This window comes from Coregonus clupeaformis, chromosome 19 (genome assembly GCF_020615455.1).
Source record: "Coregonus clupeaformis isolate EN_2021a chromosome 19, ASM2061545v1, whole genome shotgun sequence".
Lineage (NCBI taxonomy): Eukaryota > Metazoa > Chordata > Actinopteri > Salmoniformes > Salmonidae > Coregonus > Coregonus clupeaformis.
Genome location: NC_059210.1, coordinates 17,726,523 through 17,744,075, shown reverse-complemented (window position 1 = coordinate 17,744,075; position 17,553 = coordinate 17,726,523). Strand labels below are relative to the sequence as shown.

General features: G+C 44.2%; 1 protein-coding gene across 1 annotated transcript in view; it reads left to right on the top strand.

The window, feature by feature from the left end:
* Nucleotides 1–16,935, top strand: part of osbpl5 (oxysterol binding protein-like 5) — a 145,689-nt gene extending 128,754 nt beyond the window's left edge. The window contains exons 14-23 of the mRNA XM_041837625.2: nucleotides 878–974; nucleotides 1,182–1,280; nucleotides 6,452–6,549; nucleotides 10,650–10,739; nucleotides 11,009–11,145; nucleotides 11,244–11,423; nucleotides 13,204–13,339; nucleotides 13,615–13,729; nucleotides 13,917–14,019; nucleotides 14,325–16,935. Coding sequence (XP_041693559.1) covers nucleotides 878–974; nucleotides 1,182–1,280; nucleotides 6,452–6,549; nucleotides 10,650–10,739; nucleotides 11,009–11,145; nucleotides 11,244–11,423; nucleotides 13,204–13,339; nucleotides 13,615–13,729; nucleotides 13,917–14,019; nucleotides 14,325–14,460 — 1,191 coding nt within the window. The 3' untranslated portion in view covers nucleotides 14,461–16,935. The remainder of the gene's footprint in view (nucleotides 1–877; nucleotides 975–1,181; nucleotides 1,281–6,451; nucleotides 6,550–10,649; nucleotides 10,740–11,008; nucleotides 11,146–11,243; nucleotides 11,424–13,203; nucleotides 13,340–13,614; nucleotides 13,730–13,916; nucleotides 14,020–14,324) is intronic.
* Nucleotides 16,936–17,553: the final 618 nt, after the last annotated feature.

Sequence of the window (17,553 nt, the reverse complement as noted above, 5' to 3'; positions counted from 1 at the left end):
TGACTACCTCATGAAGCTGGTTGAGAGAATGCCAAGAGTGTGCAAAGCTGTCATCTAGGCAAAGGGTGGCTACTTTGAAGAATCTCAAATATAGAATATATTTGGATTTGTTTAACACTTTTTTTGGTTACTACATGATCCCATATGTGTTATTTCATAGTTTTGATGTCTTCACTATTATTCTACAATGTAGTAAATAGTAAAAACCCTGGGATAAGTAGGTGTGTCCAAACTTTTGACTTTTACTGTATGTAAAACCATATTTGATGAAGTCGGGGTGGTATTTGTTGACATTGGAAGCAGCAGTAGATGAAGAGGGAGCTGCACGTTTTAAAAACTTGTCCATGATTTTACTCTGACAGCATGACTTAAGTGACCGCTAACTATCCACACGTTCAATGCCTGCAGAACACATCTGCATAGTTAGTTGTCAATCATGCTAGCTGTCAGAAGAAGATCTGTGTTATCTGATTGGACGTGTCACATTTAAATACAAAACAATATTGCAGAATGACATTTTTATTGGATCTGTGGAGGTGTGTGTGTGGGGTGAAAAACGTTATTGTATAGGTCAGTGAGTGTGTACAGCGCAAAAACCCTCAGTCCGAACGTAAGCTAGCCATTTCTCCACTACGGACTCGCTGCACGTGTAATGTCAACAACAAGAAGTGGTGCAGCACACACACACGCCTGTGTAGCGGTAAAGTTGTGTAAAGTCAGCAACAATAAACAGTGCAGCGGTATCCTTTCAAAAGTTATTATTTAATGTAAGTCCCGCGACTCCTTAAAATCCTCCAGCGGCCCCCATGTGGGTCGCGACCCACCCCAGTTGAGAATCACTGCCCTAAATAACACATTCCCTATCTTTCTATCTCAGATCTCCCACCACCCACCTATCTCTGCCTTCTACATCTGCAACAAGAAGGACGGCTTCTATATCAGCGGCAGCATTTTGGCCAAGTCCAAGTTTTACGGTACGCTGGCTTATTTGCATACCACAATGTTTGTCTTCTTGTGCAGTCAATCTGTTATGTCGGGAAGTAAATCGAGCTTCATGGTGTTTTTATCTACTCTAAAGATGTCTATGAAACCATTGGTTGTTGGCTTTACAGCATGAACAGATCTGGGACCAGGCTAATGTTCTCTCTCTTATGGGTCTAAATTCTAATGTCCTGTTCCAGGTAACTCTCTGTCTGCCATACTGGATGGCAGGGCCAGACTGATGCTGCTGGGCAGGGATGAGGAGTATGTCATCACCATGCCTTACGCCCACTGTAAAGGTACTGCTTTTTAAAACTCTGATATTTTACTACAGGGATTAGAGTTGAAAAAATCCAAAGACATTCCCTAAATTCCCAGTTTCTGACTCTGGGGAAAACTCTCTTTGGCATTGCGGTCTGCAGATCGATCTAATAGAATATTGAGGCCAACTGTCTGCACTGCGCCTTTCTGTTATCTAAATATCTCTGGTTTTCTGAGCAACTCTAATGATGAATCCTTAATTGCTACATCCATTTATGGACTTATAATGTATATTCTTATCATTTAATTTATGAATGCAGCATGAGCTTTAGTTCAACAGTCGTACCCCATCAGAACCCAAAATATAAGCTTGTTTTACTCCAATGTTTGAATACAAAGTAAATGTAAACAAACACTGTATAGCAAGGGTGTCAAACTCATTTTGCCCCGGGGTGCTCATTCAGTCTTCAACGAGGTCCGGAGGGCCGCACTGAAAATTGGTTACATTTCCTCGCTGTAAAAATGTGCAAAGGATAGTCCTCTATCCATTGTTTTTGAATTGTCAATACTCCCTGACTGTCTAGCTTTCATTTCTGTGATTATTAGCGAGCTGGTCACATTCAAGAAACTGTATGAATGTAGGTCCATTATCATTTGGTAAGTACAGTGCATTCGGAAAGTATTCAGACCCATTGACTTTTTCCACATTTTGTTACATTACAGCCTTATTCTAAAATGGATTAAATAAAAAAAAGTTATTCATCAATCTACACACAATACCCCAAAATGACAAAGCCAAAACAGGTTTTTAGGAATTCCAGCAAATGTATTAAAAATAAAAAACAGATCAGAACAGAACCTTATTTACAAAAGTATTCAGACCATTTGCTATGAGACTCGAAATTAAGCTCAGGTGCATCCTGTTTCCATTGATCATACTTGAGATGTTTCTAAAACTTGATTGGAGTCCACCTGGGGTAAATTCAATTGATTGGACATGATTTGGAAAGGTGCACACCACATGTAATATCGTCCTCTGATAGAGGTTTTCCCATAGCACCAAATAGCTCACCCGCTGAAGAAGGTTTTGGGAACATCATTATTCTGGACCCATTTGGTGCTGCCCTCCTACCCAGGCCCCGCAGCATATTTACCCAGGAATTGGTTTACTTCAATTGGTTGTTCTGTATTTCCACCCCCGAGACTGAGGAAGCAAGCAGAGCACAGATTATTACACATAACACAGCACATTCATGGCCCAGTGGATGTGGCTCACGGCCTCCCCTCCTTCTCTCTCCATGGAGTCCATGCAGAACTGTTGAGTCTTCATCAGATGGCAGGTTCTGGTCATTCTTCATTCTTTTGGTGGGTGCTTCTCCATCTTCTGGCAGTGTGACAGGTGGTGCCATCCCTGTCTCTCGGTCACTCGGGGTGGCCTGGATCACTTGGTATGGTCCCATCCATCTTGGCTGGTTCCATTTTCGTTTGTGAACCTTCAGTTTCACCCAGTCTCCGATTTGGACAGGGATTTTGTCTTTATCCTCTCCGTCTGGCACCTCCTGGGCTTTCCTAGAGTTAGAATACAGAGACCTAACAGTAGAAGTTAGTTCCTTCATATATCCTAACAGGTCATCTTCCAGTCTAGTCAGGTCAGTCTGTTTGTCAGTCATGGGCCTATGAGATGGGACATTCATGGGACGGCCTGTTAACATCTCATGAGGGCTATACCCAGTGCCTCTGTTGGGGCTGCTTCACATTTTCATCAGCACCAGAGGTATACACTCTACCCAGGTTTTACCTGTCAAGTGATAGATTCCCAGCATAAGGGCAATTTGGGCTATGACATCTCCAGTGAAATGGGTGTCATTGTCTGCAGACAAGGTTTCTGGGATTCTGAATTTAGGGAATATTTCCCTTACCAGAATTTGAGCAGTAGAATTTTAGCTACTGTTTTAGCATCACAGTGGGTAGTAGGAAATGCCTCTACCCATCTGGTGAATCGGTCAATTATTACTAAACAATAGCGCTTTCTCTCCTTTCTTTCAGTCATATCAATAAAATCCATTGCAATGTGTGTAAATGGACCACTAGGTGAGGGGAAATGACCAGGTTTAAGTGGTGACCCCTTGGTAGTGTTGTATTGTATGCACGTGACGCATTTAAAAATGTGTTGTTTCACATGTTCTGTTAAATTTGGGCAAAACCAATCTTGTGAAATCTTGGTTACCATATCCCCTCTTAACTATTAACATCACCAACTAGCTTTGTTAGCTTGGACTCGCCAAGCATAATAGTTGTTGGCTATGTAGGCCTTTTGGATATTTATTAAATCATTATGTATTGAAGTTCTTGTCTCTCATCAACATTAAATCTGCTAGCTAGCTAGATGCCAATGATTTGTTTAGCATAGCAACGTCGAATTAATAGAAATAACGGCTGGGTCAAAACATGAGAAAATAACAAATGACCATCCCGCTTGGCTATCAACTTCAGAATGCAAAACCAAATGTAATTAAAATTTTTATAAATATGTTGGCAACCATTTACTAAAAGTAATAATGCTTGAGAACCCGGGGGTATCGTGTGATAACTCCCTAAGGGCTGTTCCTGGGCCTCGGCTTTGCCTTGGGCCTAAGAACAGCCCTTATCAAATTATATTTGTCATATGTGCCGAATACAACCGTTAAAAGCCCTTAACCAACAATGCAGTTCAAGAGATAGTTAAGAAAATATATACTAAATAAAAAATAAATAACAAGGCTATATACAGGGGGTACCGGTACCGAGTCAGTGTTCGTGGGTACAGGTTAGTCGAGGTAATTTGTGTATGTAGGTAAGGGTAAAGTGACTATGCATAGGCTTGGGGGTAGAAGCTGTTAAGGAGCCTTTTGGACCTAGACTTGGCGCTCCGGTACCCCTTGCCATGTGGTAGCAGAGAGAACAGTCTATGATTTGGGTGACTGGAGTCTTTGACAATTTGTTGGGCCTTCCTCTGACACCGCCTAGTATATAGGTCCTGGATGGCAGGAAGCTCTGCCCCAGTGATGTACTGGGCCATACGCACTACCCTCTGTAGAGCCTTACGGTCAGATGCCGAGCAGTTGCCATAACAGGCGGTGATACAACCAGTCGGGATGCTCTCGATGGTGCAGCTGTAGAACTTTGAGGATTTGGTGACCCATGCCAAATCTTTTCAGTCTCCTGAGGGGGAAAAGGTGTTGTGCCATCTTCACGACTGTCTTGATGTGTTTGGACCATGATAGTTTGTTGGTGTTGTGGAAACTCTCGACCCTCTCCACTACAGCCCCGTCTATGTTAATGAGGGCCTGTTCAGCCCTCCTTTTCCTGTAGTCCACGATCAGCTCCTTTGTCTTGCTCAGGTTGAGGGAGAGGTTGTTGTCCTGGCACCACCTGGCATCTCATCGTTGTGTCATCAGCAAACTTAATGATGGTGTTGGAGTCGTGCTTGGCCACGCAGTCGTGGGTAAACAGGGAGTACAGGAGGGGACAAAGCACACACCCCTGAAGGGCCCCCGTGTTGAGGATCAGCGTGGCAGATGTGTTGTTGCCTATCCTTACCACCTGGGGGCGGCCCGTCAGGAAGTGCAGGATCCAGTTGCCTAGGAAGGTGTTTAGTCCCAGGGTCCTTAGCTTAGTGATGAACTTTGTGGGCACTATGGTGTTGAATGCTGAGCTGTAGTCAATTAACAGCATTCTCACATAGGTGTTCCTTTTGTCCAGGTGGGAAAGGGCAGTGTGGAGTGCAATGGAGATTGTGTCATCTGTGGATCTGTTGGGGCGGTATGCGAATTGGAGTGGGTCTAGGGTTTCCGGGATGATGGTGTTGATGTGAGTCATGACCAGCCTTTCAAAGCACTTCATGGCTACCGACGTGAGTGCTACTGGGCGGTAGTGATTTAGGCAGGTTACCTTAGTGTTCTTGGGCACAGGGACTATGGTGGTCTGCTTGAAACATGTAGGTATTACACTTGCCAGTTGGTCAGCACATGATCTGAGTACACGTCCTGGTAATCCATCTGGCCCCGCTGCCTTGTGAATGTTGACCTGTTTAAAGGTCTTGCTCACATCGGCTACGGAGAGCGTGATCACACAGCTGGTGCTCTCATGCATGCTTCAGTGTTGCTTGCCTCAAAGCGAGCATAAAAGGCATTTAGCTCGTCTGGTAGGCTTGCGTCACTGGGCAGCTCGCGGCTGGGTTTCCCTTTGTAGTCCGTAATAGTTTGCAAGCCCGGACACATCCGACGAGCATCAGAGCCGGTGTAGTAGGATTCAATCTTAGTCCTGTATTGAAGCTTTGCCTGTTTGATGGTTCGACTGAGGGCATAGCGGGATTTCTTATGCGCGTCCGGATTAGTGTCCCGCTCCTTGAAAGCGGCAGCTCTAGCCTTTAGCCATGGCTTCTGGTTGGGATATGTACGCACGGTCACTGTGGGCACGACGTCGTCGATGCACTTATTGATGAAGCCGGTGACTGAGGTGGTATACTCCTCAATGCCATTGGATGAATCCCGTAACATTTTCCAGTCTGTGATAGCAAAACAGTCGTGTAGTGTAGCATCCACTTCATCTGACCACTTCCATATTGAGCAAGTCACTGGTATTTCCTGCTTTAGTTTTTGCTTGGAAGCAGGAATCAGGAGGATAGAATTATGGTCAGATTTGTGAAATGGAGGGCGAGAGAGGGCTTTGTATGCGTCTCTGTGTGTGGAGTAAAAGTGGTCTCGAGTTTTCTTTTTCTCCCTCTGGTTGCACATGTGACATGCTGGTAAAAATTAGTCAGGAGTTATCGCACGATAATCCCCGGGTTCTCAAGCCTTATTGCTTAAACACCCCGTCCCCTTATCTGATTATCAGCTGGGTTTGAAAAATACGATTATCTTCGTCAATGTGCAGCGAATTCATAATAGATGAATAGCCCAAATTAGCGTACTGACTTTTTTTGATATACTATAAAACGTTGTTATTTTAGCATAACCAAAATGCCTACCATTTTAGATGGGTAATCGGACACGGACCGTATACTACTCACTTTCTAACTGCTGTCTGTCTGAAGTGGTTGCCTTGTAGTAGTATTTACACTGTTGTTCCGGCTCTGTTGCATTCACTGACCTTTTATATCGTTCATGATAGGAGTGTTTCGACGCGTGTAATTGTAAATGAAATGTGTTGTTCCTTGTTTCTATATTAGGTATTCTGTATGGCACCATGACACTGGAGCTGGGAGGGAAGATCACTATTGAGTGTGAGAGAACCAAATATGTGGCAGAACTGGAGTTCAAGTTGAAGGTATGTGTGTGTACTTCCTAAGTTCCAATCTTTTCAATGTTGTACAGAAACAAGAAAATGCAAAATAAATAACATTCTTAAAAATTTGGTGAAACATAACTGCGCAGTGAGAGGAGAAAAAAAACTAGAGCCAAACCGATATATCGTTTCACCGACTTTATCGACTGATATTGTCCTTTTACCGATAATTCCACAAAAAAAATGGTTATCTGAACACTTGTGGCCATTCTCATGATGTCACTATTGTCACAATGTAAGAAATCAACATTTGAAACATATGTCTTGGACGGCAATTTATATGGGAAAAAGTAACTTTTTCATTTCCCCGCTGTAAAACAATATATCAGCAGATATATTTTTGTATAATGGCGCCGGAGGAGATGGCTGCCGTTTTTACAGGCTCCAATCGCGTTATTTGTAACTTAATTTGTACATAATGTTTCTGCCACCGTCTCTTATGACTGAAAAGAGCTTCTGGATATCAGGACAGCTATTACTCACCTCGTACTGGACGAAGATTTTTTTCTTTAACCTGTCGGACGCGAAGGACTTACTTCAGACACCTTACAAGGCCCAAATCCCTGTCATTCGCAGGAGAAGGAGACTGCGATATCGGGGACGTAGGTCGGGGTGCCTTGTAAGGATCCAATGGCAAGTGGGTAATCTGCCTCTAATATCAGTCCTATTAGCCAACGTACAATCATTGGATAACAAAATAGACGAGCTACAATTACGAATATCCTACCAACGGGACATTAAAAACGGTAATATCTTATGTTTCACGGAGTCGTGGCTGAATGACAACATGGATAATATACAGCTGGCGGGGTTTACACTGCATCGGCAAGATAGACAAGCCGCCTCCGGTAAGACAAGGGGTGGCGGTCTGTGTATATTTGTAAACAATAGCTGGTGCACGAAATCTAATATTAAGGAAGTCTCAAGGTTTTGTTCGCCTGAGGTAGAGTATCTCATGATAAGCTGTAGACCACACTATTTACCAAGAGAGTTTTCATCTATATTTTTCATAGCTGTCTATTTACCACCACAAACCGATGCTGGCACTAAGACCGCACTCAACGAGCTGTATAAGACCATAAGCAAACAGGAAAACGCTCATCCAGAGGCGGCGCGCCTAGTGGCCGGGGACTTTAATACAGGGAAACTTAAATCCGTTCTACCTAATTTCTACCAGCATGTTAAATGTGCAACCAGAGGGAAAAAAAACTCTAGACCACCTTTACTCCACACACAGAGACGCGTACAAAGCTCTCTCTCGCCCTCCATTTGGCAAATCTGACCATAATTCTATCCTCCTGATTCCTGCTTACAAGCAAAAACTAAAGCAGGAAGCACCAGTGACTCTGTCAAAGAAGTGTCAGATGACGCAGATGCTAAGCTACAGGACTGTTTTGCTAGCACAGACTGGAATATGTTACGGGATTCATCCAATGGCATTGAGGAGTATACCACCTCAGTCACCGGCTTCATCAATAAGTGCATCGACGACGTCGTGCCCACAGTGACCGTGCGTACATATCCCAACCAGAAGCCATGGCTAAAGGCTAGAGCAGCCGCTTTCAAGGAGCGGGACACTAATCCGGACGCGTATAAGAAATCCCGCTATGCCCTCAGACGAACCATCAAACAGGCAAAGTGTCAATATAGGACTAAGATTGAATCCTACTACACCGGCTCTGATGCTCGTCGGATGTGTCCAAACTATTACGGACTACAAAGGGAAACCCAGCCGCAAGCTGCCCAGTGACGCAAGCCTACCAGACGAGCTAAATGCCTTTTATGCTTGCTTTGAGGCAAGCAACACTGAAGCATGCATGAGAGCACCAGCTGTGTGATCATGCTCTCCGTAGCCGATGTGAGCAAGACCTTTAAACAGGTCAACATTCTCAAGGCAGCGGGGCAAGATGGATTACCAGGATATGTACTCAGAGCATGCGCTGACCAACTGGCAAGTGTCTTCACTGACATTTTCAACCTCTCCCTGACCGAGTCTGTAATACCTACATGTTTCAAGCAGACCACCATAGTCCCTGTGCCCAAGAACACTAAGGTAACCTGCCTAAATGACTACAGACCCGTAGCACTCACGTCTGTAGCCATGAAGTGCTTTGAAAGGCTGGTCATGACTCACATCAACACCATCATCCCAGAAACCCTAGACCCACTCCAATTTGCATACCGCCCCAACAGATTGCACTCCACACTGCCCTTTCCCACCTGGACAAGAGGAACACCTACGTGAGAATGCTATTCATTGACTACAGCTCAGCATTCAACACCATAGTGCCCACAAAGCTCATCACTAAGCTAAGAACCCTGGGACTAAACACCTCCCTCTGCAACTGGATCCTGGACTTCCTGACGGGCCGCACCCAGGTGGTAAGGGTAGGTAACAACACATCTGCCACACTGATCCTCAACACAGGGGCCCCTCAGGGGTGCGTGCTCAGTCCCCTCCTGTACTTCCTGTTTACCCATGACTGCATGGCCAGGCACGACTCCAACACCATCATTAAGTTTGCCGATGACACAACAGTGGTAGGCCTTGATCACCGACAACGATGAGACAGCCTATAGGGAGGAGGTCAGAGACCTGGCCGTGTGGTGCCAGGATAACAACCTCTCCCTCAACGTGACCAAGACAAAGGAGATGATTGTGGACTACAGGGAAAAAAAGAGGACTGAGCACGCCCCCATTCTCATCGACGGGGCTGTAGTGGAACAGGTTGAGAGCTTCAAGTTCCTTGGTGTCCACATCACCAACGAACTATCATGGTCAAAACACACCAAGACAGTCGTGAAGAGGGCACGACAAAGCCTATTCCCCCTCAGGAGACTGAAAAGATTTGGCATGGGTCCTCAGATCCTCAATAAGTTCTACAGCTGCACCATCGAGAGCATCCTGACTGGTTGCATCACTGCCTGGTATGGCAACTCGGCCTCCGACCGCAAGGCACTACAGAGGGTAGTGTGTACGGCCCAGTACATAACTGGGGCCAAGCTGCTTGCCAACCAGGACCTCTATACCAGGCGGTGTCAGAGGAAGGCCCTAAAAGTTGTCGAAGACTCCAGCCACTCTTGTCATAGGCTGTTCTTTCTGCTACCGCACAGCAAGTGTGACCGGAGTGCCAAGTCTAGGTCCAAAAGGCTTCTTAACAGCTTCTACCCCCAAGCCATAAGACTCCTGAACAGCTAATCAAATGGCTACCTGGACTATTTGCGTTGTCCCACCTACCCCCTCTTTTACGCTACTGCCACGCTCTGTTTATTATCTATGCATAGTCACTTTAACTCTACCTACATGTACATATTACCTCGACTAACCTGTGCCCCCGCACATTGACTGTACCGGTACCCCCTGTATATAGCTCGCTACTGTTATTTTACTGCTGCTCTTTAATTTTTATTTTTTTTACTTAACACTTATTTTTCTTAAAACTGCGTTTTTGGTTAAGTAAGTAAGCATTTCACTATAAGGTCTACACCTGTTGCATTAGGCGCATTTGACAAATACAATTTGATTAGGTTTTGTCCCACAAAAATCGATATCAGACCCAAGAAAACCCATATCGGCCGGGCTCCAAAAAACAGAATGGATTGTAGGCAGCTTCTCTACCAAACAAAATGTATTATTTTATTAATTCAATTAACTAGCCATTGCATGAAAGCAAATAGAAATATAAAACAGTAAAGGGGCAAGGGAGAGGGTGGGAGAAATAAAAATAGAGGTGGGGGAAAAAACTGGGGTGAGTGCTGTGACGGTTGGTTATGATAACTGAGATTGATGGGGTTTGTCCAAAAGGTACTGTTTTATATTTTTTGTTTTTTTACTGTTAAGGGTTGTGTAATGTATCAAATGACCTGGTAGGATTCAATCCGATCAGTGGGAACATTGCGCATGGAGACAATCCTGCTTGTAAATGCAATCAGATTAAATCCCAGTCTAAATGTGACACATGGCACTTTATCATTACATGCAGTAGATTCAGATCAAGTTGGCTCATAAGGTCTAGGATCAGGGTTGTTCTGTTCTTGCTCTAGTCACCTGTAGGGGACGGTCTTCTCTCTCTGTATTGTAGCCCTTCCTGGGAGGCTCCAGCAGTGTGAATGTGATCTCTGGAAAGATCCAGCAGGGAGATGAGCTGCTGGCCACTGTGGACGGACACTGGGTAAGAGTGCATGCATCTCACTCTCCCTCTCTGTCTCTCGCTCTCTCTCACACACACTATCTCCCTATTTTTCCCCCGTTTGTTATTGGAAGTGTCTGTTGTTGTCGTCAGGAATGAGAGGTGTTTCTCCAGGAGAAGAGGTCAGCAAGAGGTGTTGTGATGTGGGTGGATGGATGGATGGACTACATACAATAGCATTGGCAATGTACAAAAATAAGGCACATGTGTAAATGGCACAAAACATATTAAGTGTGTGTGTGTGTGATCAGGATGGTGAGGTGTTCCTACAGGAGAAGAAGTCAGGGCAGCAGGAGGTCCTCTGGAACCCCACTCCAGAGGTCCGCAGCACCAGACTGAAGAGGCAAGTTGTACAGCTGGACCAGCAAGGGCAGTTTGAGTCGGAGAGGTAAGGACACACACACCAGTGTTCTGTCTGCAGACTTTTTTACATACAGTAGATGGAAGCTTTGCTAAGACCTTTGACGGTCTATGTGTGCCTTGCAGGCTGTGGCAGCATGTGACTAGTGCTATAGTGGACCGTGACCAGAACCGGGCAACCCAGGAGAAGTTTGTACTGGAGGAGGCTCAGAGAAATGAGGTCAAAGACCGAGGAGACAAACCTTGGAGCCCCAGACTCTTTCACCTGGACTCCGTCACCAACGAATGGACGTACACACACATAGAGTATGTACACAGCACACCACCAAGTGGTCATGTACACACACACACACACCATAAGGCAATACAAATATAACGGAACTAATACAGACATTGCATCCACACTGGCACACAGACCAGAGAATACATCCTCCCCCCGGAGAAGATCTGGTACAGTGCCTTGCAAAAGTATTCATCCCGCTTGGCGTTTTTCCTATTTTGTTGCATTACAACCTGTAATTTAAATGGATTTTTATTTGGATTTCATGTCATGGACATACACAAAATAGTCCAAATTGGTGAAGTGAAATGAAAAAGAATAACTTTTTTCAAAAAATTCAAAAAAATTAATAATGGAAAAGTGGTGCGTGCATATGTATTCACCCCCTTTGCTATGAAGCCCCTAAATAAGATCTGGTGCAACCAATTACCTTCAGTCACATAATTAGTTAAATAAAGTCCACCTGTGTGCAATCTAAGTGTCACATGATCTCAGTGTATATATACACCTGTTCTGAAAGGCCCCAGAGTCTGCACCACCACTAAGCAAGGGGCACCACCAAGCAAGCGGCACCATGAAGACCAAGGAGCTCTCCAAACAGGTCAGGGACAAAGTTGTACAGATCAGGGGTTGGGTTATAAAAAAATATCTGAAACTTTGAACATCCCACGGAGCACCATTAAATCCATTATTAAAAAATGGAAATAATATGGCACCACAACAAACCTGCCAAGAGAGGGCCGCCCACCAAAACTCACGGACCAGGCAAGGAGGGCATTAATCAGAGAGGCAACAAAGAGACCAAAGATAAACCTGAAGGAGCTGCAAAGCGCCACAGCGGAGATTGGAGTATCTGTCCATAGGACCATTTTAAGCTGTACACTCCACAGAGCTGGGCTTTACGGAAGAGTGGCCAGAAAAAAAGCAGCAAACACGTTTGGTGTTCGCCAAAAGGCATGTGGGAGACTCCCCAAACATATGGAAGAAGGTACTCTGGTCAGATGAGACTAAAATGTAGCTTTTTGGCCATCAAGGAAAACACTGTCTGGCGCAAACCCAACACCTCTCATTACCCCGAGAACAACATCCCCACAGTGAAACATGGTGGTGGCAGCATCATGCTATGGGGATGTTTTTCATCAGAAGGGACTGGGAAACTGGTCAGAATTGAAGGAATGATGGATGGTGCGAAATATAGGGAAATTCTTGAGGGGAAACCTGTTTCAGTCTTCCAGAGATTTGAGACTGGGACGTAGGTTCACCTTCCAGCAGGACAATGACCCTAAGCATACTGCTAAAGCAACACTTGAGTGGTTTCAGGGGAAACATTTAAATGTCTTGGAATGGCCTAGTCAAAGCCCAGACCTCAATCTGTGGTATGACTTAAAGATTGCTGTACACCAGCGGAACCCATCCAACTTGAAGGAGCTGGAGCAGTTTTGCCTTGAAGAATGGGCAAAAATCCCAGTGGCTAGATGTGCCAAGCTTATAGAGACATACCCCAAGAGACTTGCAGCTGTAATTTCTGCAAAAGGTGGCTCTACAAAGTATTAACTTTGGGGGGGTGAGTAGTTATGCACGCTCAAGTTCAGTTTTTTTGTCTTATTTCTTGTTTGTTTCACAAGATAAAATATTTTGCATCTTCAAAGTGGTAGTCATGTGTAAATCAAATGATACAAACCCCCCCAAAAAATCAAATTTAATTCCAGGTTGTAAGGCAACAAAATAGGAAAAATGCCAAGGTGGGTGAATACTTTCGCAAGCCTCTGTATGTATGTGAACTTGTCCTTCCTCCCCCCTCTCCAGCACGCGGCCTTGGGACCCTGAGCACTGTCTGGTGCAGTTTGAGGAGCACGGAGTGATCCAGACCAAGGAGAAATCACAGACACGACATAAAGGACTGGCGTACAGCCGCGCCTCAGCCTGGGCTAGCCAGCAGAAGGTAAGAGACACACACACATTGAAACAAACACACACCGATGTTCCATCTTTGTTTTTTTGCCAAACTGACTAGTTGTAACCATAGAATTTCAAATAGACTGGACACTCCAACTCACCGCAGTCTTCTTGTGTTTTTGGTCCAGTTGCCATATTGGGTATACCATTTAGAATAGTCTGGCTTCAATGTGTAGTTTTGTGAAAAAATTGGACATTACATCAATGGACATTACAGGTGTGTGTGTGTTTGGCGTGGTCATGCGTGCCTGTGTCTCTCAGGCCCAGGTGAATGGGAAACACAGGAAGGGCAGCAGCCAGCCGTCTAGCTGTAGCCAGAACACTGAGAGTAGCAGCACTACACCTGAACCTACACACGAGTCCTCTGATAATGAAGGTAAGACTCACATCAGAACATACACACGAGTCCTCTGGTAACAAGGGTAAGTCAAACACACTCACACTTACTCCCAGGCATGCATGCACACACAACCAACCTATGATGCCCATACATCTCGCCTTGTCTTATCCTCAGACTATCAGTAAACCAAACAGGGATTTTCTCTCCCTTGTCACATTACTAGGGTACCTGAGCCAGTGTGCACGGTGCAACAAGGAAGTGAAGGACATCGCCGTCATAGAGGCCTCCATTGCATCCATACAGAAGACGCAGCAAGACATCCAGAGGTAAGAGAGCACACACTTCTTTTTTTTTACATACAAAATAAATACAATCTATTTTAGCAGACGCTCTTATCCAGAGCGATTTACAGGAGCAATTAGGGGAAAGTGCCTTGCTCAAGGGCACATCAACACACAATAAACAGGACACTGCATGATGGAGATGATAAAGCAACTTCCCCTCCTGGTCAACTTGGGCATCTTCAGTTTTAGTAGGTTTTCAAGTTGTTGTAGTTCATACCAATGCTGAGAAAGGAAAGATTTCAGAACGTTGATAGATGACTGAAACTCTCCCCCCTGTCCTTCCGTAGGAACCTGATAGCGTTGGGTCGTCAACTGGGCCGTCGCCGGGAGACTGAGGACAATGTGACACTAACTGGACGCCACTGTTTCATCCTGTGTGTCCTCCTGCTCTCCCAACTCTTCCTTAACTACGTCTTCACCTGAACTAACCTGCAGGAGAAGTTACCCCCCCCAGGCACGGATCTAGGATCAGCTCAACACTCCCTATTAACCCTGACCTTAACTATCAGATGGAGAAGAAGCAACACTGACCTTAGATCAGCGTCTAGGGGCAGCTTCGTCCTGTTCTCCTGATACGGGAGAGCCACAGGTGCCATAGCAATAAACACAGCCACAACCACCCACAGCCACCACTCACCTGCCAACCAGAGCGGAGCCAGACAGCACGGCACCCACGCACTTTGGACTGAGAGAAGACGACGACGGAAAGAGAAGATCAAAAAAAGAAAGAGAATGGACTGACTGAGGGTGTTTTTAAAAAGACGAATGAGAGAAAAGGGACCGAATTAGCTTCTTTTTCTTTGAGGAATGAGAAAGAATTATGGTTTTGGTTAAGAGGATGTTCCACCTGTCTTTTATTAATGGATGTGTACTTTTTATACTCCCCCCTGCAATACTATTGTGTGTGTGTTGTGTGTACGTACAGTAGGCCCTATGGGCACTGATGGACTACGGCTTGGAGTCCTTAATAGTCCCCCTTCACTACAGACTTTGGGCCTTAACGCTAAAGCCAAAAAGAGAAAAAACTATGTGACATCGACAAAACAAAGAGAACTCGAGATAAGAAGAAACTTCCAATAATGCAATTGGCTTTTTGTGTAGATCTCTATTCATATAAACATTCAGTCTCGTCTTTTAAAGCCGCAATATGTAACTTTTTGGCCGATCTGACCAAATTCACAGTCTCAGAAGCGGTAGATCTGTTCTATGTGCGCTATTTCTATACTTCCCATTAAATTTCGTTTTTTCCCAGTGGTTTAGATGGTAGAATTATTCTCTACACTATACTTGCTTGTTTTGTCACAAACTGAAATTTGACGAATTACAATTTTTGCAACCAGGAAAGGATTTCTGCATAGTGCATCTTTTAAGAATGATGATTTTACCAAAACAGTATTTATAACCCGAAAGGTAAAGAGTACTTGTTTACAGGTGGGTGTGTGTTTATAATGACACATATAAACAAAGGGTAGGCAGAGAGAGGCAGGGTAGGAAGCCAGACGGGTTTTGTCTGTGTACGCCTGTAGCGCCATCAGGGAATGGGTTATATAGCACTGCTCTGGTGTAGACGATCAGTCATAGAGGACAGATGGTTGGAAGTGTAGAGAGAATGAACAGGGGAAGAGAAAAAAGGAAAGGATGAGCGACTGATAAAGGTATAGGGTAATGGTGTTGTTGATGTGTTGGGTGTGTAATGTACTTCAGACCGCACTGTTTGGAAGAACTGTTTTTGGGGGGGGGGATCAATATACCCATATGTATATATTTGGCTGGAACACACACAAGCACTGTGTTCCCAATGAGATTCAGAATGTATTTATTGGGTGATTTACCTTGATTTCCGGATCATATGCCGCTTGGAAGATGGATGCAAGTGGTGACAATCGTGAGTAAGTTCGTTCTCCCGGGTGTGTATGCTTGCCTCCTGTGTTCTTTAGGCACCAAACAGAGGAAAACGGACTGAAACAGGATGGGACACTGGACTTGACACTAATTTCCGTTCTGTTTTAAAATAGGTTGTACCCTATTGAACATGACCCTGGGGAAGCAGGTCTGTGATCTGGCCATGGGATGTTACTCGTACGTACGGTACGGACAGTCAGGCAAGTAGGAGTCAGACATTAGGGTCAAAATTGAAAAACCAACCTCTTTCTGATTGGTTGGTGTAAACTTGCCCTTGTCCATGGGGAGAGGAGAAGGAATTAGGAAGTCTACTTTGAATGCTTTGATTCACGGTTGTTCGTTCTTTTGTTTTGTACACTACTGTCATATACACAGATCTTTTTGTCATATGAGTATGAAACGGAACATGATTTTGCCCCCCCCCAAAAAAAATCATACCTGTTGAATACTGTAGCGCTACAGTAAACATTTACATTTTGACTCGACACCCATTCTTGCTCTTGATTGAGTGTCTCCACAAAATGGTCAGTGCTGAAAGTCACATGTCTGGTTATAAAGTGTTACAAGGAAAGTCATACGGCATAGCTAGTAGACTAGGCAGGTTTCCATTGACCCAGGTTTATCAGACAAATGATGGAAACTGTTTTTTGAATAAACGATTGACGAATAATTTAAGGTACGCGGGTCCCTTGATGTCATCACGTAACTATTAAGCTCCACTTCACATTTAATTGTTTTGTACGCTACTGTCCTGTACACAGATCTTTGTCATATGAGAATGAAACTGAGAAGGTGATTTTGCTATAAATAAATAAATGTTCATACCTGTTGAATACTGTAGCGCTACAGTAAACATTTACATTTTGACTCAACACCCATTCTTGCTCTTGATGATTGAGTTTGTCCACAAAAGGGTCAGTGCTGAAAGTCACGTCTGGTTATAAATATTGCGACAAATAATGGAAACTGTTTTTTGAATAAATGATTGACTAATAATTTAAGGTACGCGGATCCCTTGATGTTATCACGTAACTATAAAGCTCCACTTCACATTTAATTCTAAATTCCTACAGCTTGCTAAATAAAACAATTAAACTATAAAAAGGATGTGTCTGCAGAACAAGGATTGTCCTGACTTTCAAGAATGGCTGAAATTGTGTCGACTTCTTTGGTTTGCTGGATGCAAGTTTCACCACCCAATTATTTCAGAAATACTTTAACCACTTCATTTTTATTTGACATTCTAGGTTTTATCAAGAAGACCGTGGAATGGAAACTCATTGTATTTTCTATGCAAACCTTCTAAATATAAAAAAAAAAAAAAAAAGCCCTTCTCCTGAAGTGTGCACTCCCCCTTATGGATTTAGAAGGAATGGACTGGTATGAGAAATATAGTGGAAACATTCTGTAGCCATGCTTGCACCAATCCAATGGTTTTAAATCAGGGGAGAACGATTGCCTCCTCTCATTGAAGCCATAAAGTTCAAGGCCGACCATTGTACTGCAGGCATTGTTTGCAGAAAACAGGATCCCCATTATAGTGAATGGGAAAATTGCAATCTTTGTGTATATAGTTAGGTTTCCATCCAATTGGTGACATGTTCATGCGAATAT